The sequence below is a fragment of the Rhipicephalus sanguineus genome, chromosome 1 (genome assembly GCF_013339695.2).
Source record: "Rhipicephalus sanguineus isolate Rsan-2018 chromosome 1, BIME_Rsan_1.4, whole genome shotgun sequence".
NCBI classification, from domain to species: Eukaryota; Metazoa; Arthropoda; class Arachnida; order Ixodida; family Ixodidae; genus Rhipicephalus; species Rhipicephalus sanguineus.
In genome coordinates, this window is record NC_051176.1 from 309,135,288 (window position 1) to 309,151,552 (window position 16,265).

Sequence of the window (16,265 nt, forward strand, 5' to 3'; positions counted from 1 at the left end):
GGTAAACGCCATGTATGGAATATGTCTCGGACGGGTTGCAAAAAATATCATACGATCAACTATTTGTCAGGTGCATAAGAAATTTAGGATTCCTACCAAAATTACAAACATAACAATAACCTAATAAGGCAAATTAGAGAAACAAGGTTTTCATTTCAATGCTCTTCCTTTAAGGGGAGATGCGGCTCGAAGACACTTTTTTTTTTTAATATTCATCTTAGAGCAATGAAACGTGGAGTATTTGTACGGATTCTTGTGCTTTCGCACAGTAACCTTTCCTGACGCCGTTCTCTGCAGCTACGATCGCCTGCGATGAACCAAACAATGCCTTGTGACGCAAGAAGGCATAAATGCAAGAAGTGATAACCGCGATAACTTTCCATCGCAAAAAGGTTCACTGCGTCCCTAAACTCGTCGACGCCACAATGTGCCGCGAAAAGTCGTCCGTCTTTTCGGTAACGGCAGAGACCGGTCGATCGGTGATTACGACTTCCGCGTGATTGCGGCGATGCCTTCGCGGATATAAGCATAAGAAAAGAGCGAAGGCGAGGTGGCGACCGTCGATGAACGTGCCGTTATGCCTTATAACCGACAACCTTATCACAGTCATCTGTAGATATCTGCTCGGCTGCGCGTGTGGCGTAAACCGTACACTGCGGATTGACGGCGGTATGAGCGCGCCATGCTTAGCCATGCTGCCGTTCGCAAGTTCGCCGCGGTCGCGTCGTGCGAGACCACTTTAAAGTGCGCGTCGCTTTGTAGAAACGAAAGTAGCTTGCTGTTGTTGAGCGGCGCGGGCACCGAGAAACGTCGATGTACTAACAGCGAGCGCATACTGCGTGTTCGACTAGGGTGGGAACTCAAGTGCGTCGCGCATCGTCGTGCAGGGCCGCGAGAGCATCGTGCAGATGTAGAGTGCGCGTTGCTTGGAAAATGCTTGTTTTCGCCGCGCTGAACGAAGAGGCTTGTCGCCACACCCGTGCACGGTCTGGAGTGAAGCAAGCACGAAGAACGTACAAACGCATGCATACGGCATACAGCAAGCGGCCCGGCAGTGACTCCGCGACCCGAGTAGGCGACGCGCTGCACGCAACTAGCCAGGGATGATCGGCTCCACGTCGCGGTACCGCGCTTCGGTACCGCGACGGTAAGGCGGTTAATTCACATGTGAGCACGCAGCGGGCGTCGCTTCACGACGCGAAAAGGCTTAGCTTGTCACCGAAGGGGTTGTTAGCACTTTAATGAAAGTGCACAAAGAAAAAAAACGGCTTGGCCGCTGAGCGCACGTTTTTAAGGGCGAGTCCATCTACAACGAACTACTGATATAACGACCACTTTTCGCTACACTTTCGAGTTTGTTATAAACGGGTTCGACTGTATATTGTATTTTAAAAACTACCGGTTATACTAGAAAAATAATTGCATATTTGAAATCAGCACACAAATATACATAAACTCACCAAGTATCATCAAAATCGATAACGAAATCGGTCAAGAAATGAGAAAAATATTTTAAGAGCAGTGTCCCCCCTTAATTGTAATAGCGTGGTGCATGTACCGCGCTAGAACAAGCTAAGTTCATGGATGACCAACTCGCCCGAACTACAACACTTCTGAAATATAGAACGTTTGAGCGAAGTGCCCTTAGGGGGCACGGCGGTCGAACCGAACCAACACATGCTCAGGCTTGTAACTTTGGTCGTCTACCAGTGTCAACATGATCGAGTGCATCCAGTGAGCACCGATATGGCAGAACGAAAGCATTAGAACAAGAAGTGACGTGTTAACTCGCACAATGACGAAGCGGCTTGCCTTGGCCAACGAACAGCGGCGATCCATTGCTTCCGTCGTTCTTGCTCAGGAGGCCTTGCAGTAAGTAAAACCGTGTTCCGGGCGCGTTTTTTTTTTAGGTGTTTGAGCACTCCACTCTACATCAATTGTTATTCGACATCCCTTGAAGTTTCGGCCGCCACACATAAGATGAACGTTGCTTATTTCACTACGCAAACGTGAACCACGCGGAAACACACATACAACGACGTAGTAAACCCCGGCGGCCGTCTGCTAGCTTTCCCGAGAGTAATGACCGAGTTCGCCGCCTATGGCGCTTCCATCGGCGCGCACTAGGCGTATAGCCCCGTTTGACATGGATGCACCCACGTTGACGCCTAGTGGCACATCTCTATTGCGACAACTAACGAGTAACACCCACGATCATGATTTAACCGTTGTGGTAGCTGAAGTTGTTAACATATTCCTGGACTCAGCGTATCGTGAATCCCGCGCAGAGGTGACATCAAGAAGCACATAATAAACAGTGCTACTCGATATGCTTCTTCAAAGCATCGTAAATTAAGGAGAGAAATGGCACGGTGTGCGCTCCCGAGTAATAGGGCAACCTAAGCTTGTGTTCATGCATACACTACCACACTGCGTTTCAGCAACATGGGAGGCAGAGGTTCGTAGCTTGAGCCGTGAACGCGCGCAGGCATTCCACGACCAGTTGGCCTCTGTCTCGCTCCACCAAGGCAGGATATTCGCCCGTCCACATCGTCGCCTTTCTGTAGCGCTTATTGCAGCAGTTTTATCAGGCAGTGTTATCGCACTGGAAGCGGTCGACGGCGGAGAAACACCGTTCGCGCATGTGGATACTGCATGCACTACTCCAACAGCGAGCCGTCACACGCTAACAGGAAGTGAAAGGCAAAGAACGTAACTGCATGTAGCGCTACTACCCGAAGCTGGCGCGGCCAGTGTTTTTCGCTGGTATCGAGACGCTTTACCCATGACCTCCGAGAGTGCGCGCCGGCAGGTTTTTTGGAGGCCATGCTTTAACTGCGTCGTCGCCAAATCGTTCTCTATCGGAGCTAATAAGTGTCATGCCGCAATACCGTGCACAGACGGCGACACCACCCCGCCCCGCCAACAGAAAGCACCGTGCGAGAGAGAATGTGTGAGAGATATAAGGCGCGTTTACGTATATCCGCGCATCTGCCTCGGTGGCTTAGTCGGTAGCGCGGTGGGCGCTTTTCGTCGCCAACTGAGAGGTACTACGTAGGCTCGATTCCCGGCGGCGAAACTTTTTCAAATAGTTTTTTCTTCCTCATCCATTAGTGTCCATTTTATCAATGTCATATCCGTGACGAAAATACGTCAGTGAAGTCTTGGTGGACCCTGGCATAAAACACTTTCGTGTTAAAACTGCTTCTAAATAGTGTGTGTACGCGTATGTTTACTACATTTTTTGGTCATCCCGAAAAAGTTTTCGTAAAATTTACCCTGCATAATAAATTCACCCCCAACTTCGCTTCGGTTTTTCGGAAAAAAAAAGTGCGTTCATTACGCGAGTGTATACAGTATTAGCAAGTAATGAAATTGACCAATTTCACTGGAGAAACCGAAACTTGAAAGAGCACAACTCTCATACTCTTCCGAGACTTCCAGAATCAGCGAGCGTCATTGTACCAACCATCGATCGACTTCGCTTCGCGGTTGTGCAGGTTTCGTTAACGATTAGAGCACATATGGCGTATGGCGCATATACGTTAACAAATGGAGAAGAATTAGCACCACTGCAACTGCCATTGTGAACAGTGACGTCATTCTGGTAGTCTGCCAGTTGCGCTCATCAGAGCTTCGGTTTCGCTGGTGATTTTGGTTGAATTTTATAGCTCCACAATAATTGCCAAAGGCCAATTTTTCAAAATCTCAAAGCAGCAATGGACTCTTCGCAGGAAGGACAGAAATTCTCCCATTTGACTCGTCTGCCTGTCTCAGCTCATTAATAATTTATGTTATTTAATTACTGCCATAAATTCTGTGCCTAGTCATCTTAGGATGTCTCCCACCACAGAGAAAGTAATTATAGAGGCAGCGAGCAAATATTCCTTTCCCTTATTTTTGATGATTTCTGGACACATTTCTTGAAACACTCTTCATATATATGCACATATACAAACACATGCACGAACATACATAAATATGGTTGAAGCCCCCCCCCCCCCCCCAAAATTTTTCTGGCGACGGTACTGCAGCGCTGCCTCAACAGTCGTGACCAAAATAACCAACATGACGGGATCCAATCTGTTTCTTTTGTCCTAGTTGCTGTGCTATTGTGCTTTCGTTCCACAATTAGTTTTTCTTGGGCGAGGTGGTGCTTACTGAATGACATGTAAGGCAAAATTCGAATATGAAGAGTAAGAGGCCGACGTTCCTACTTCTTTCTGCCTTTTAGTGTTTCTTTCCGAGTTTTACGCTGCAGGATCATGTCCTTCTTTCGCTCCAAGACAGCATAACGGCATATTTGAAATAGAAGACAACTGAAATGAACATATAGGACCCCGATCTATTCCTTGAAGAAGAAGTGATCCGAAACGCAGCAGCATAAAACGAGTTAAGAAGAAGAGCTGAAGCATTTTTCAAACACCTTCAATAGATGCCAAGAACAAGAAAACCCTGCCAACCGTCCAGAATGGTTTACCTATTGCCTGGAAGGACCACTCCTCTACAAGTCTAGTCATCGCCATTACGCCCATGCAACAAAGGACGGTACCGACGGAAGCACGAGGATGGTCTTAGTTTTGTTGCAAAATATTGGTTTATTGTTCATTCACTGCGATTTAGACTTCTTTTATGAGCTAATTCAAGCCCATATGAAATGTTTCAATCTACAAGAGCCAAATCCAAATTTTCCTCCAGAATACTGACAACAGTGGGCTATATAGATTTGAGGTATTCTGGCGACACGAGCACACTGGCAAAAGATTGTTGGAGCAGGCTCGGCCATATTGTCAGTAGCAAAAAACTGCCTTCTTCCCAGTGTTAGTTAAAGTGGACTTGGCTCTTTTAGAAAAAAAAAACGCCACATATATACTGCTAGTAGGCACAAGGTTTACTTTTTACAAGGTTCGCAAATTTTCTCGACAGACGTAATGCATATCAGTGATGATGAATAAATCAATATCTACAGATAATGCTCCTACAAAAGAAAGTCCATGAAACTACTTGCATCTTGAGCGTCCCAGGCGCTGATGCCGTCCATGAAAAGGGCCAATATTTTCATGTTCCCCTTGCCTGGAGCAAACTTCAGCTTCTTGACTTGCCCACGCTGAGTGGGGAGAGCCCTGCACAAGTTCTCACATTTATGATTAGCCTTGAAGGAAGTAAATGGGTTTTAAATATATCAACAAATTAATATTCCAATGTATGTATAAATGCAATTTTTTTTCTTACTACACTGTGTCTGGTTTTCGATTATGAAAAATCTTTACGAAAAATATTGCACTAAATGGTGGCATCAGGAGTGGCCTGCATACATAGTACTCTATACAAAACACTAAAAAGAAAACAAAAGTAGAAGAATGAAACACCACCACTCCCAATCACAGGAAGTTTTCCAAAGCCATAAGTTGGCCTTACTTGGTTCAGTACGTTTGACGCCTGTTTTGCACGAAGACCAGGTTTTACTGTATACTATTCCCAGAAAGTATTGCACACTGCTGCAGCTACAAATACAACTCAATAACAGTAAGAGATATACAGTAAAACTTTATCATAATGATAAAGGTGGGCTATAATTATGTTGTAATAACCACCACAGTATTCACATACAGAACTTCAACCACAAATATTTCACTATACTCACTCTTTTAAAACAAATAGGTAGAGATACTATTACTACACAAATCATGTTCGCAGTTAAAAACAGGTCTTGGACATTTGCTTTGTTGAACATTTTTTATATATTTGAATAAATAGCACCATCCACAGCCAACCTAAATGGCAATTAAAATTTTGGGCTACTACATGTTCCAGGCAACCATTTTCGTTGTCAATTAAGCCAAAGTGCTACAATTTTAATCACTTGTACTGAACACCAAACAGATCCAACGGCAACTCTCCAGCTTTCTCTCTGCTAGCAAAGGTGCTTAACACTGCCAACAGTGTGTTCATTTTTTGCGTGCTAGATGTATAGCAACCATTACTGTACTGCATAATCAGTGCTTGTTGTGACTATTGTAGTGCAAGTGCCTGTGCTATTAATCAGTAACATTGGTGTAGCCAGATGGGGATTGGAGGATGGGAGTGCAAACGGCCTTTAGCGCATAACCGTCCATGATTATTCAAAAATGGATGCAGTTTGTGTATGCTTGACTGAAAGCTCACGGGACGTCCTCGCCAAAGCCGTGAAATCTTGTAAGTGAATCCCTCCTCCTGAATAGCCCCCTAGACCTCTTTCTCAGGTTTCTTAGCAGTAAAAGTTAATTCGAACTGCAATGAAGACTCTTTGAGAATGCCTATAAATATGAGAACCCATGCTATTATTATATGCAACAGACAGAAGAGTGCTGTGATGAGTCAAGTCAAAAATGGGCTTCACAGTTCTCACCTGCAAAACAGTTACTACCCAGCTTTTCCCACAAAAACAGATCTCTTGCAGGCACAATATTCTTAGGGTTGTTTGTTTTCGGGTAAAACCGATTTCTCACTGGAATCCAAAAACCACATACCAACCTTTTTCCATTCTTTTTTTCTTATGCTGCACAAAGATTGCAGTCCACATGCACTAGCTACCCTGCCTCAGGATAAAGAATTCAGATTCTGTTGGGTTAAGTGAATTTCAGTGACGTATTGGCCACGAGACCTACTGCCCGCTACACGGCAGCATCCGGAAGGAAGGTATCCAATGGCAACGTTGGTTCGTGTCCAAACAAAAGGTAAAACGGTGAGTATCCAGCAGTGTCGTGCCAAGAGTAGTTGTACGCGCATGTCACATATGGCAGTGCAAGGTCTGTCATGATGGTCGGTCGACACGTACTTCGAAAACATGTCTGTCGGGGTCCTGTTTAAGCGCTCTGTAAGCCCGTTTGTCTGGGGCTGGTACGAGGTAGTGGGCTTATGCTGGGTGAAACAGGAACACAGGATATCGTCAACCACTTGCAAAAGGAAAGTAAAGCCTCTGTCTGTCAGCAGTTGTCGTGGGGCACCATGCACTAAAATAAGATCCCGAAGTAAGATATCAGTGACGTCTGTAGTGCAGCTGGTTGGCAGGGCTCGCATGATTGCGCAGCGGTCGCGTAATCGGTAGCAATGGCAAGCCACTTGTTTCCTGAAGTGGATGTTGGAAAGGGACCGAGAAGGTTCAAACCGACTCGGAAGAACGGCTCCGGTGGGATGTCGATAGGCTGAAGATACCTGGCAGGAAGTCCCGACGGCTTCTTGCGGTGCTGACAAACTTCGCAGGTGTCGACATAACGCCGCACAAAGCGTGCAAGGCCAGGCCAGTAGAAGCGGCGGCGCACACGGTCATACGTGCGAGGAACGCCAAGGTGACCAGTGGTTGGGGCATCATGAAGCTCGCGGAGGACTGTGGAGTGCAGGTGCTTTGGTACAACCGGCAGTAGATAGGGACCAGTGGGTGACAAATTACGCCGATATAAAGTGTTATCTTTGAAGGCAAACATGTGTACAGAGACGTCGTGCGAGGAGGATTGCAGTCGTTGTATTATTCGACTTATACGCGGATTCCGACGCTGCTCATCGCCGCGGCAAAGCAGCTGGGAGAGGGAAAATACGCAGTTGATGGAGTCAGTGCTCGTAGAGTCTCAGTCAGCCAAAGGGTAGTGTGATAAGCAATCCGCAACTTGGTGCAGTTTTTCACTCTTGTACACTACCGTGTAGGTATACTCCTGCAAGCGGAGTGCCCAGTGAGTGAGACGACCTGTGGGATCTTTCAAAGAAGCGAGCCAACAAAGGGCATGATGATCGGTGAGCACTGTAAAGAGTCGGCCAAATAAGTAAGGGTGAAATTTCGCAACTGCCCACACCAGAGTGAGGAACTTCAGAAGGACGTTTTGCTGGGCGAGTTGGCAATATTCCATTATTAAACTTAGTGCAAAATAACACGGACAAAGTGAAGTGGTAACATACACAGCGCAGACTATCAACTGAGTGAGGCATTTGCGTTCCGTGATTGAATAATTTCGCTCCGAGGTGGACAGCAGCCTGCTGGCATAAGCTATCACGTGATTCTGCCCACGTTGTCACTGGGCCAACACAGCGGCGATTCCGTAACCACTGGCGTAAGTGCGGACTTCAGTTGGCGCTGAAGGGTCGGAGTGGGCCAGAAGCCAGAACAGGGGAAGATGTAAGCAATGTGATGAGTTCGGAGAAAGCTGCTGCTTGCCAGGGACCCCAGTTAAAGGGCGTGTCTCGTTTGAGCAGGTTCTGTTTGAACAGAACGGCCTCCGGCCCCTTTCTGCCGAAGGTCGTTCTCTGCCCGTTCTGTGGCTATTCTCATGCCTTGAATGTCAAACGAACCTCCAACAATCGCGTGCGGCTCGACAGAACAGACCGCCTCGGTTCTGTGAGAAAACGCTTACAAAATAATCCCCCTGCTCACTTTGTTGGTGTTTCGCTGATGATGATTAAATATGTCTGAGCACTTTGTAATGGGTGAGCCTTTAAACACCTCACTTGTTGTGCAATTCACGTGTCTTGACACCTGGCGCGATTCTACGCTTCTGCCACGCAACATTACATGTGTTAAGGAGACTGCTCGCATTACATGACATTTGTAGATGGTTTTTTCGGGAACAGTTCCAAGCAATACCGTGGCTCTATGGTACAACACCTGCTTGCCATGCAGGAGGCCTGGGTTCTATACCCACTAGAATTGAGTCTTTTATTAGATGCGAAGCAGCTTTTGCTCGGAACTGTGTCCGTCCCTTGGCGACCGTCCGCTTTCTACCACCTAACATCGCCATCTGAGCGCGCGCTCGCGCCAAGGAGAAGTCTTCTTTCTCTTGTTCTTCGACCGCCTTGATGATGATACATGCAGAGTACTTTAGGGGCCCGGGCTGCCGTATGCTGTCCTAGCTTGGCGTAACGCAGGCAAATGCATGTGTGCTGGCACACGCTAGCGCGTTCGGGCCTGTGCAAGGGGCTGGGTAAGACGCTGTGGCCTCTCCCCCTTACAATCTCTCAGCAATCATGCGATGGCGTCGGGGAACGAGATTCTGCAGATGCGCGATGAACCAACGCGTTGTATCCTAGCCAGAACACGCTAGCGCGTTCGGGCCTGTGTAAGTGGCTGGGTAAGACGCTGTGGCCTCTTCCCCTTACACTCTCTCAGCAATCACGTGATGGCGTCGGGGAATGAGATTCTGCAGACGGGCAATGAACCCATGTGGCGTGCTCCAACAAGAGTTCAGGACGAGTAACAGCAACAGCAACTACAGTGAATTCATGGTGTGTTCCACTTGCAAGGACACGTTAACATTGGGCAAGGTGCACGTGATGAACGGAACTTAAGTTGACCTATGCGCTGCTTCGCATCCCCACATGGTTCCCTTTAGTGGGAGATGGTGTAATTTTTTTCTTTTCTTTCGTGGTGGGGTTAGGATTAGGGTTAGCGTGCGTCTGGATTGGATTGTATGATGTTGCTAAAACTGCAGGCCTCCATTTCTTTTTAAAATTAGCGCAACTGAGAAAATTTTGAGGATTGGGGAGCAATTTGGCACAGCGTGTCGCAATTTAAACAAATTTCACGATTTTGGCTCAACTTGGCACAAAAATGAGGAATTGTATTAAATTGGCAGAATTGGCGCAGCTGTTGCGCCCCTGCAGTGCAATGAAGTGCCTTGTGTTAAGCGATCTACTGGGTTTTCACTGCCTGGGCAGTGTCTATGCTGATCTTTATTAATGGAACCATGAATCTCAGCCACCCTGTTATGGACAAATTTATTCCATTGTGAACGATTTCCCGCCAGTGAAGCTATTCTAGCATCAAGAAGCACACCCATGAGTTCCAACTGGGGAAGTGTCATTCCTCTCAGAGGCGAAATCTTTGCAAATATTAGTTCTGTATGAACAGAATGGTCAAAGTCATCTATCTGTAAGAATGTGCAAGATCCGTATGCTCTCTGCCTGGCATCGCAAAATGCGCGCATCTGCACCAATTTTGGCTCACTGGCCAGACATACATTGTACCGTGAACATGCACAAGTTAGCTCTGACCTCTATCTCTCAGACTGTTCTGAAATATCGCTGGGCACATCATCATCCAAACTATTGCTCAACTTCCAGAAGTTGTGAAAAAGTATCTTGGCTTTGACAGAGGAAGGCGCCAACAATTCTGACGATCATCTTCAGAACAAGTCTCTTGCCGTAGCATTCTTTACACAAAACAGCATACACTGAAGTTGAGTCAACCATGACTGTCTTCCCGTTGATTCCAATTGATTCCATCGTTTTAAAAGATCTTGTAACATTACAGGCAAATGCAATTAGGTTTATGCACGTCATTTAGAAGTGCCGTGATTTGAATTTAAGCGAATTAAGCCGTTATATTTATTTTCCTGAAGTTCAAATACTTCCAATAGTAAAATTCTGGTGCGAATTGAATCAAATAGTTAACACTATTAGAAAAATATTCCAAAGTTGGAACATTCGCAATGCCCCTCATTGTAAACCTATGTTTCACTGACTTGAGTTCCTTTCAACATTTGTGCCAAGACTGCTCAGCGAAGCTTCACTGTGTTTCTGTCTGTATGGAACAACTCGGGGATAATCCTACATTCCTCTGCAACCTCACAACTGCATGAATTGATGGCTATGATCTTGAAACAAAAACAGGGAAGTCCCCAAATACACCACGGCAAGAAAAGGCACGTCAAGTTCATGTCAATGTGACATCCATGTTGATTTTTTTCACAGCCAAAAAAGAATTTGTCATCTCCCGGACAAACTGTGAGTAGCCAGTTTTCCTGTGGCACTTTCACAGCAAACAAGCGGAGAAATGGAAAACTTCTTCAACCAAGACGACATGCCTCCTCACACATTACTCTTTTACCATTCATGACTTCCACACTTGCGCTATTTACCTGACCTTGCCCTTTGTGACAAGAGGCAGTTTTATAATAGGGTACCCAAAGCTTTGCGTTTCCGTTTGTTGCCACTGTGCAGGTATCATATGCTAACCTCTTAGCTACGCACATTATATCTTGAAAATAGCATGCGTAACTAAGCAACACAAACCCTACGTAACAAATCCCAAAAATGAAGGTTAAACTAAAGGGAGACTTTCTCGTACCATTGAAAAGATCCAGCCATGAATCACAGGAGGGCCTCAACACGCTAGGCTTCCATGAATGCATGAAATCGTGTCAGAAATGCTAAGATCAGTGTATACATGCTCGAGGTGACTACCTTGAAGGAGGCAGTGCTGATCAGGAGTTATCATGAGTACATTATTATTATTATTTTTTTTTTTTGCACGTGACTTTCCCAAAAATTTGGATAGCACCTCATAAAGTGGTTTCCAAGCAGCGCCAGGCAACAAAAAGGATTTGTATAAAGTAATTCTATTGAGTAAGTTTCGTCGAACCTTTTTCTGCAAGCATAAAAGCCTTTTTCTTGCAATTCTTTTCTGTCTTAGTAGTAAAGACTCAGTTACTAATTCACTGAGCTCGTAATTTTATTAAGTGTTTTATAGAGTATTCCCGTAATTGTTTTGAAACAAAACTTTCAATTTCACGATGTGACTGCAGCGAATTCATGTCTAATATTTAGAACATTGGTTAATTTTTTTCATGTCAAGGTAATTTGTTTTTATTTTATATGTTCGTGTTCATGTGATATTTGACAGTGATAATAAATTGTATTATCGTGAGCACTATGTCCGGGAACACGCAAGTGCATGGCAAATAGCCTCAAACCCAACACGGGTTGATTCGCTGCAGCCGCTGTTGGAAACACAGTGGACAGGGCACCATGGTTTTGCTAACCGTTGGCACTCTGGCCTTGCTAGTGCGGATACAAAACAGCAGTTGACAGCATGTCACTGGCCACTCGTGATAATGAGGCAGGTATACCACGCAGAGCGTGGGAGTGTGCTTTATATCGCTTCGGGCAAAATACAGACTTTCCATTTGCTTGTGTGTGTCTGTGCGTCACACACAAAATCAAGGTGCAGCAAAATACATAGGATAAAAAAAGTACTGCTCCACTCAGTGTTACAACAGGTGCTACAATATTAAGGTGTTATATATCTGTGTTACATGCACCACACATCATAAAAACAGATGCGTGGTGGGAGTGACGACGGTGAACGGAAAATCATCACCCTTTCCACTTTATTTTTGACAGCGCCACCTAAGTACTGCTTGAACTGAGGCTATTTGCCATGTGCTACTGTGTTCCCACTCCTATTGCTCACCAAAGTACTTACTTCACTGCCCTAATGTTAAGTTTTAGTGTGCAGGATAAAAGTTTTTTTAAATGTCTTCATTCTGTGTTGTTTAATAACTTTAGTCAGTGTTTTATGGAATGTACAATGAATGCAAAATATTTTTTAAAATACCTAGTTCAATCTATAATTGCACCATTTTCTTTGACCATAGTGAACACACACCCTGGGTACCTCCCACCCCTGTTCTTCTGTTCTTTTCCCCCCCCCTTACTACACCGAACCCTCCCTATCCCCCCCCCCTTTTCTCTCCCTCATTTGCACACATACTTTTTTCTTCTTCTCCCCTTCTGCTTTTTTGAGCAAAGCATACACAGAAGGCAGTTGCTGCCAACAAAGACAAGTCCACATGCGACACTCCCTGTTCAACTATCCTTTATTAGTTTAATCCGTGTCATTTTATTTGGATACAGAGTGTGCTGCCTGCATGGGAGCACTGCAATGCTCTGAACGGAAACTTTTCCTACTCCGAAACAATACACTTCTGCTCCAAACTGCTGTTTTTGGTGTTCCAAAACATCAAACACTTTGATCAATGAAGTAATTATTAGGGCCATTTACAAAACAGGTTTATTTCTGCTTGCAAATTTTTCCGTAAAAGTGCAGCTAAGTACTGCACTTTGCCAGCAATCAGTGAATAGTGGATTACCTTAATACTTTGCCTTTGAGATCCCAGACTGTGAGTGTACCCTCGGCATCCCCAAGCACGATGTGATCACTCTTCCAGGCAATGCTTGTAACACTGGCCATTCCTGCCTGCATATGTGACAAAGGCTCATGTAAAATGACCGAGCAACACCAGACATTCCCAGGATCTATACTTCATGTCAATAGTACGTCGTAGCAAAGCCAAAGGTACAAGGCTTGCAGGCGCACATCCTAGCATGTTGAGATACAGTACCTGCACATGGCAGGCGTCTTACAAATGCACAATAAGATGTAATAAAATTTGCACAAACATACTGAAGACACTTTTTAGGTCTCAGAGGCATGGTAATTTGGGAAGTTTTGAATTTTTTTTAATATAACATGCATTTGTGCATTATAACACAAAAAATACTCTCAAATAAAATATAAATAAAAATATAATAAAAATATAAATAATAATAATAAAAAGTCTGTCACATAGTCTCAAAAAAGCAGGGGCTTGGTATGAGGTAAAAGTGGTTTTTTTTATTTTGCTTATTATAAGGTGGGTGGTGTTTGTGCCATTGTGCGCAGGCGCATCGAGCTGAACTCACAGTTAAGACAGGGTATCTACCAAGTTGACGTTTCGAAATTCCCCGAGTTTTCCAGGTTTTCCCGAGTGCCTTTGCTAAAATTCCCTCGGTGAAACAGAACTTTGTTTTATGTCAAGATGGGTAGAGACCATGGCGCTCGATGATGTCACTCTCTAGTATACACGTTAAAAAATAATAATGATCAAATCCCACTTGAAAAGTACCATAGACGTATCTACCGGGGGGTAAGGGGGGCACTAGCCCCCTCACTGAGAAAAGTTAGGGGGGCGGAGCCCCCCCCACTTTTGACAGTGGTCACTGTCGGTTGCACACTGGGAAATCATCAACTGAGGTGCCGTTTTACTTCTACACAGCAATCACTTAACTATATAATGAAATTTGTCGTGCGCTCCTGCTGTGTAGATTGTCTCCCGTAGTCTCATGGCCACGCACTGTAGGTTCTCTGCGGTGCAGGCCACCTGTGTGACGCTTTCGCCCTTTGCACTACAGCATTGCACAGAAGGCTACCGCTGAGCAGGGGCTCTAAACGTTAGTGCACTCTGCCATGATTTTATTCTGCTCCGCCTGGCATGAAATTTACATAATCGACGACGCGAATATGAGCAGGAACCAGTAAACGTTTTATGGACCGATTAAACACTCTTCCTGTTTCAAGAAATTCACTTTCTTTCATTGGAAAGGAATGGCATCACCGATGCTCTATATCCAATTTGCTATGAGTTGGTGAGTGCGCAGAACTGTTGAATGTTTTAGTTGGGCCGCATTGGGGAGCTAAAAAACGTTTCCGCTTGAGTTTTCGATTAACCTGCTTTGCCTTGCGTTGGCCTTGCTTATATGGCAGCTTACAGCGATCACGGCAGCTTGGAACAAGGCGAGGAATAAGGCAGTGGACTCGAGTACATTGGGAAGCCCAGCTTTCAAGCTTGTGCCATAATTTTATCTACCTGACCAGGGCAATGGTTTTCCAGGGCAATGGTCCATGCTTTTCTGGATTAAGGAGGCTGAAGTGGCAGCCAAGCTAGTTGGTCTTGATTCATCTTGAATTGAGATGTACAGGGCAAAATACAACTTGGACGGCAAAGAAGCACACACGTGCAGCGCTGTTTGAAAAATTCTTATGAATGGCGATGAACCAATGGCCAAAATTATGCCGTTTTGAAAAAAGTTTATTCTCTTATTTTTTATGTAGTTGTGCTTGAGTAATGTTACAGCAGCGGAGCATTTGGGCTTATTACACCACAGTTTAAATAACGTACCGTGAGTACTAAGTGTTTAATTCAGCTGATTGCGGTACATTTCCCGTCGCGGCTCCCTGTAAACAGAATTAAGCTGTATGTTTGCACTGAGCATTTATATTGGCCTTGCATGGTTTATATTGGCCTTTTTATATTGACTCGGAAAGCCAGCGCGCAATCTCGAAACGTACAGCGGCTGTCTATTTGTTGTAACTTCGGTTCACAAACGCACTTCCCTTTCAAATGAGCACGATCATCGCGTTTCTCCCCGTTAATAGTTCGTAATACTGTAGACTGTCAGCACAGTTTATGCTCTTGTCACCTCTTCTGTCAGAAGTGGACACAATAACAGTAGAAAGCATCATAGATGTCCTACAGAAAAAGTCGGAGGGGGTGCGGGAAATATTTGATGATGTTATTAAGTACCTCCAGCTTTTACTGTCCATTCCGGCATCCGTAGCCTCAGGGGAGCGCTCATTCAGAGCTTTACGTCGAATCAAAACGTTCCTCCGCAACCGTATGACACAAAACAGACTAACGCATCTTCTACTTTTACATGTCCACAAGGGCAGGACCTCAGAAGTGGTGTTAGACGATATTATAAACCAGTTTGTTAACAGGACAACTGAACGGACAGCCACATTTGGCTCGACATAATGGCTCGCCGTTCAGTACATAGAAAAATTCTTGTGTGACCCGAAGTAGATCGAAAAGTGCATGTTTTTAATTTTGCGCATGGTATTTAATATGGCTTATGTATGTATGTGGCAGCTTCTGTTAGCGTGCACCGATTTCGGTGATCTTTTTGCATTCCTCTCAGTATTGAGCACTACACGCATTCCAGTGCTGCACAATGCAGACGGAAAAGTGTTGCAGGGGCCCCTTTAACAGTTTTGGATGGGAATATTGAAGCGACACCAAAAATTTATATACAATTATTAACGACACTAGCATTAATTAGATGTTACATTAGAGCATTTACAATTTCATTATCAGAAAAAGACATCCTCATTAAACGGCCATTCTCCCAATACGCACCTGTTATCAGGAACTGATGACGGTAGAAATTCCCAGCAAATTAAAAAAAATATTAAATACGGAGAAAGGTGCAAAATCAAAGCCGAACCCCAACCATGCAGTAATGCGTTAAGGGGCACATACCAAAAACGTATGGCGTACAGCGATGGCAGTCGTACAGCGATGGCGTAGGGGTAGAGCATCAGCTTCGCATGCAAGAAGTCCGTGGTTCGAATCCCGGTGCCGGACAATTCCCAACCGGATTTAAAAAAAAAAAATCCGCGTGATGATGGAATTGTGTAAAAGGGCCTGGGGTGCAGCCTCACTGGCGACCACAGCCAGCAATGCACTCCCTCACCAGAGCAGGATTGGCCACCCTGGTGTAGTACTTGGCCACTACCTCCCACATGAATACACCAATTAACCCTCGGCCCTCAGTCCCCAGCGGCTGCGAAGCAACTGACCAAGGCGGCGGCCAGACCTGCGAAGCAGCGGAGGGTGCTAAGAATCTCTGGGTCCGGACAG

At 45.2% G+C, this 16,265-nt stretch overlaps 1 protein-coding gene across 3 annotated transcripts in view; it reads right to left on the reverse strand.

Annotated features, from left to right (window-relative positions):
- Positions 1-16,265, reverse strand: part of LOC119379425 (WD repeat-containing protein 11) — a 448,867-nt gene that overhangs the window by 184,572 nt on the left and 248,030 nt on the right. For all 3 annotated transcript variants that reach the window (XM_037648735.2, XM_037648734.2, XM_037648736.2), the window contains 2 exons: positions 12,897-13,003; positions 5,009-5,123 (listed from right to left, as the gene is read on the reverse strand). In XM_037648735.2, coding sequence (XP_037504663.1) covers positions 5,009-5,123; positions 12,897-13,003 — 222 coding nt within the window. The remainder of the gene's footprint in view (positions 1-5,008; positions 5,124-12,896; positions 13,004-16,265) is intronic.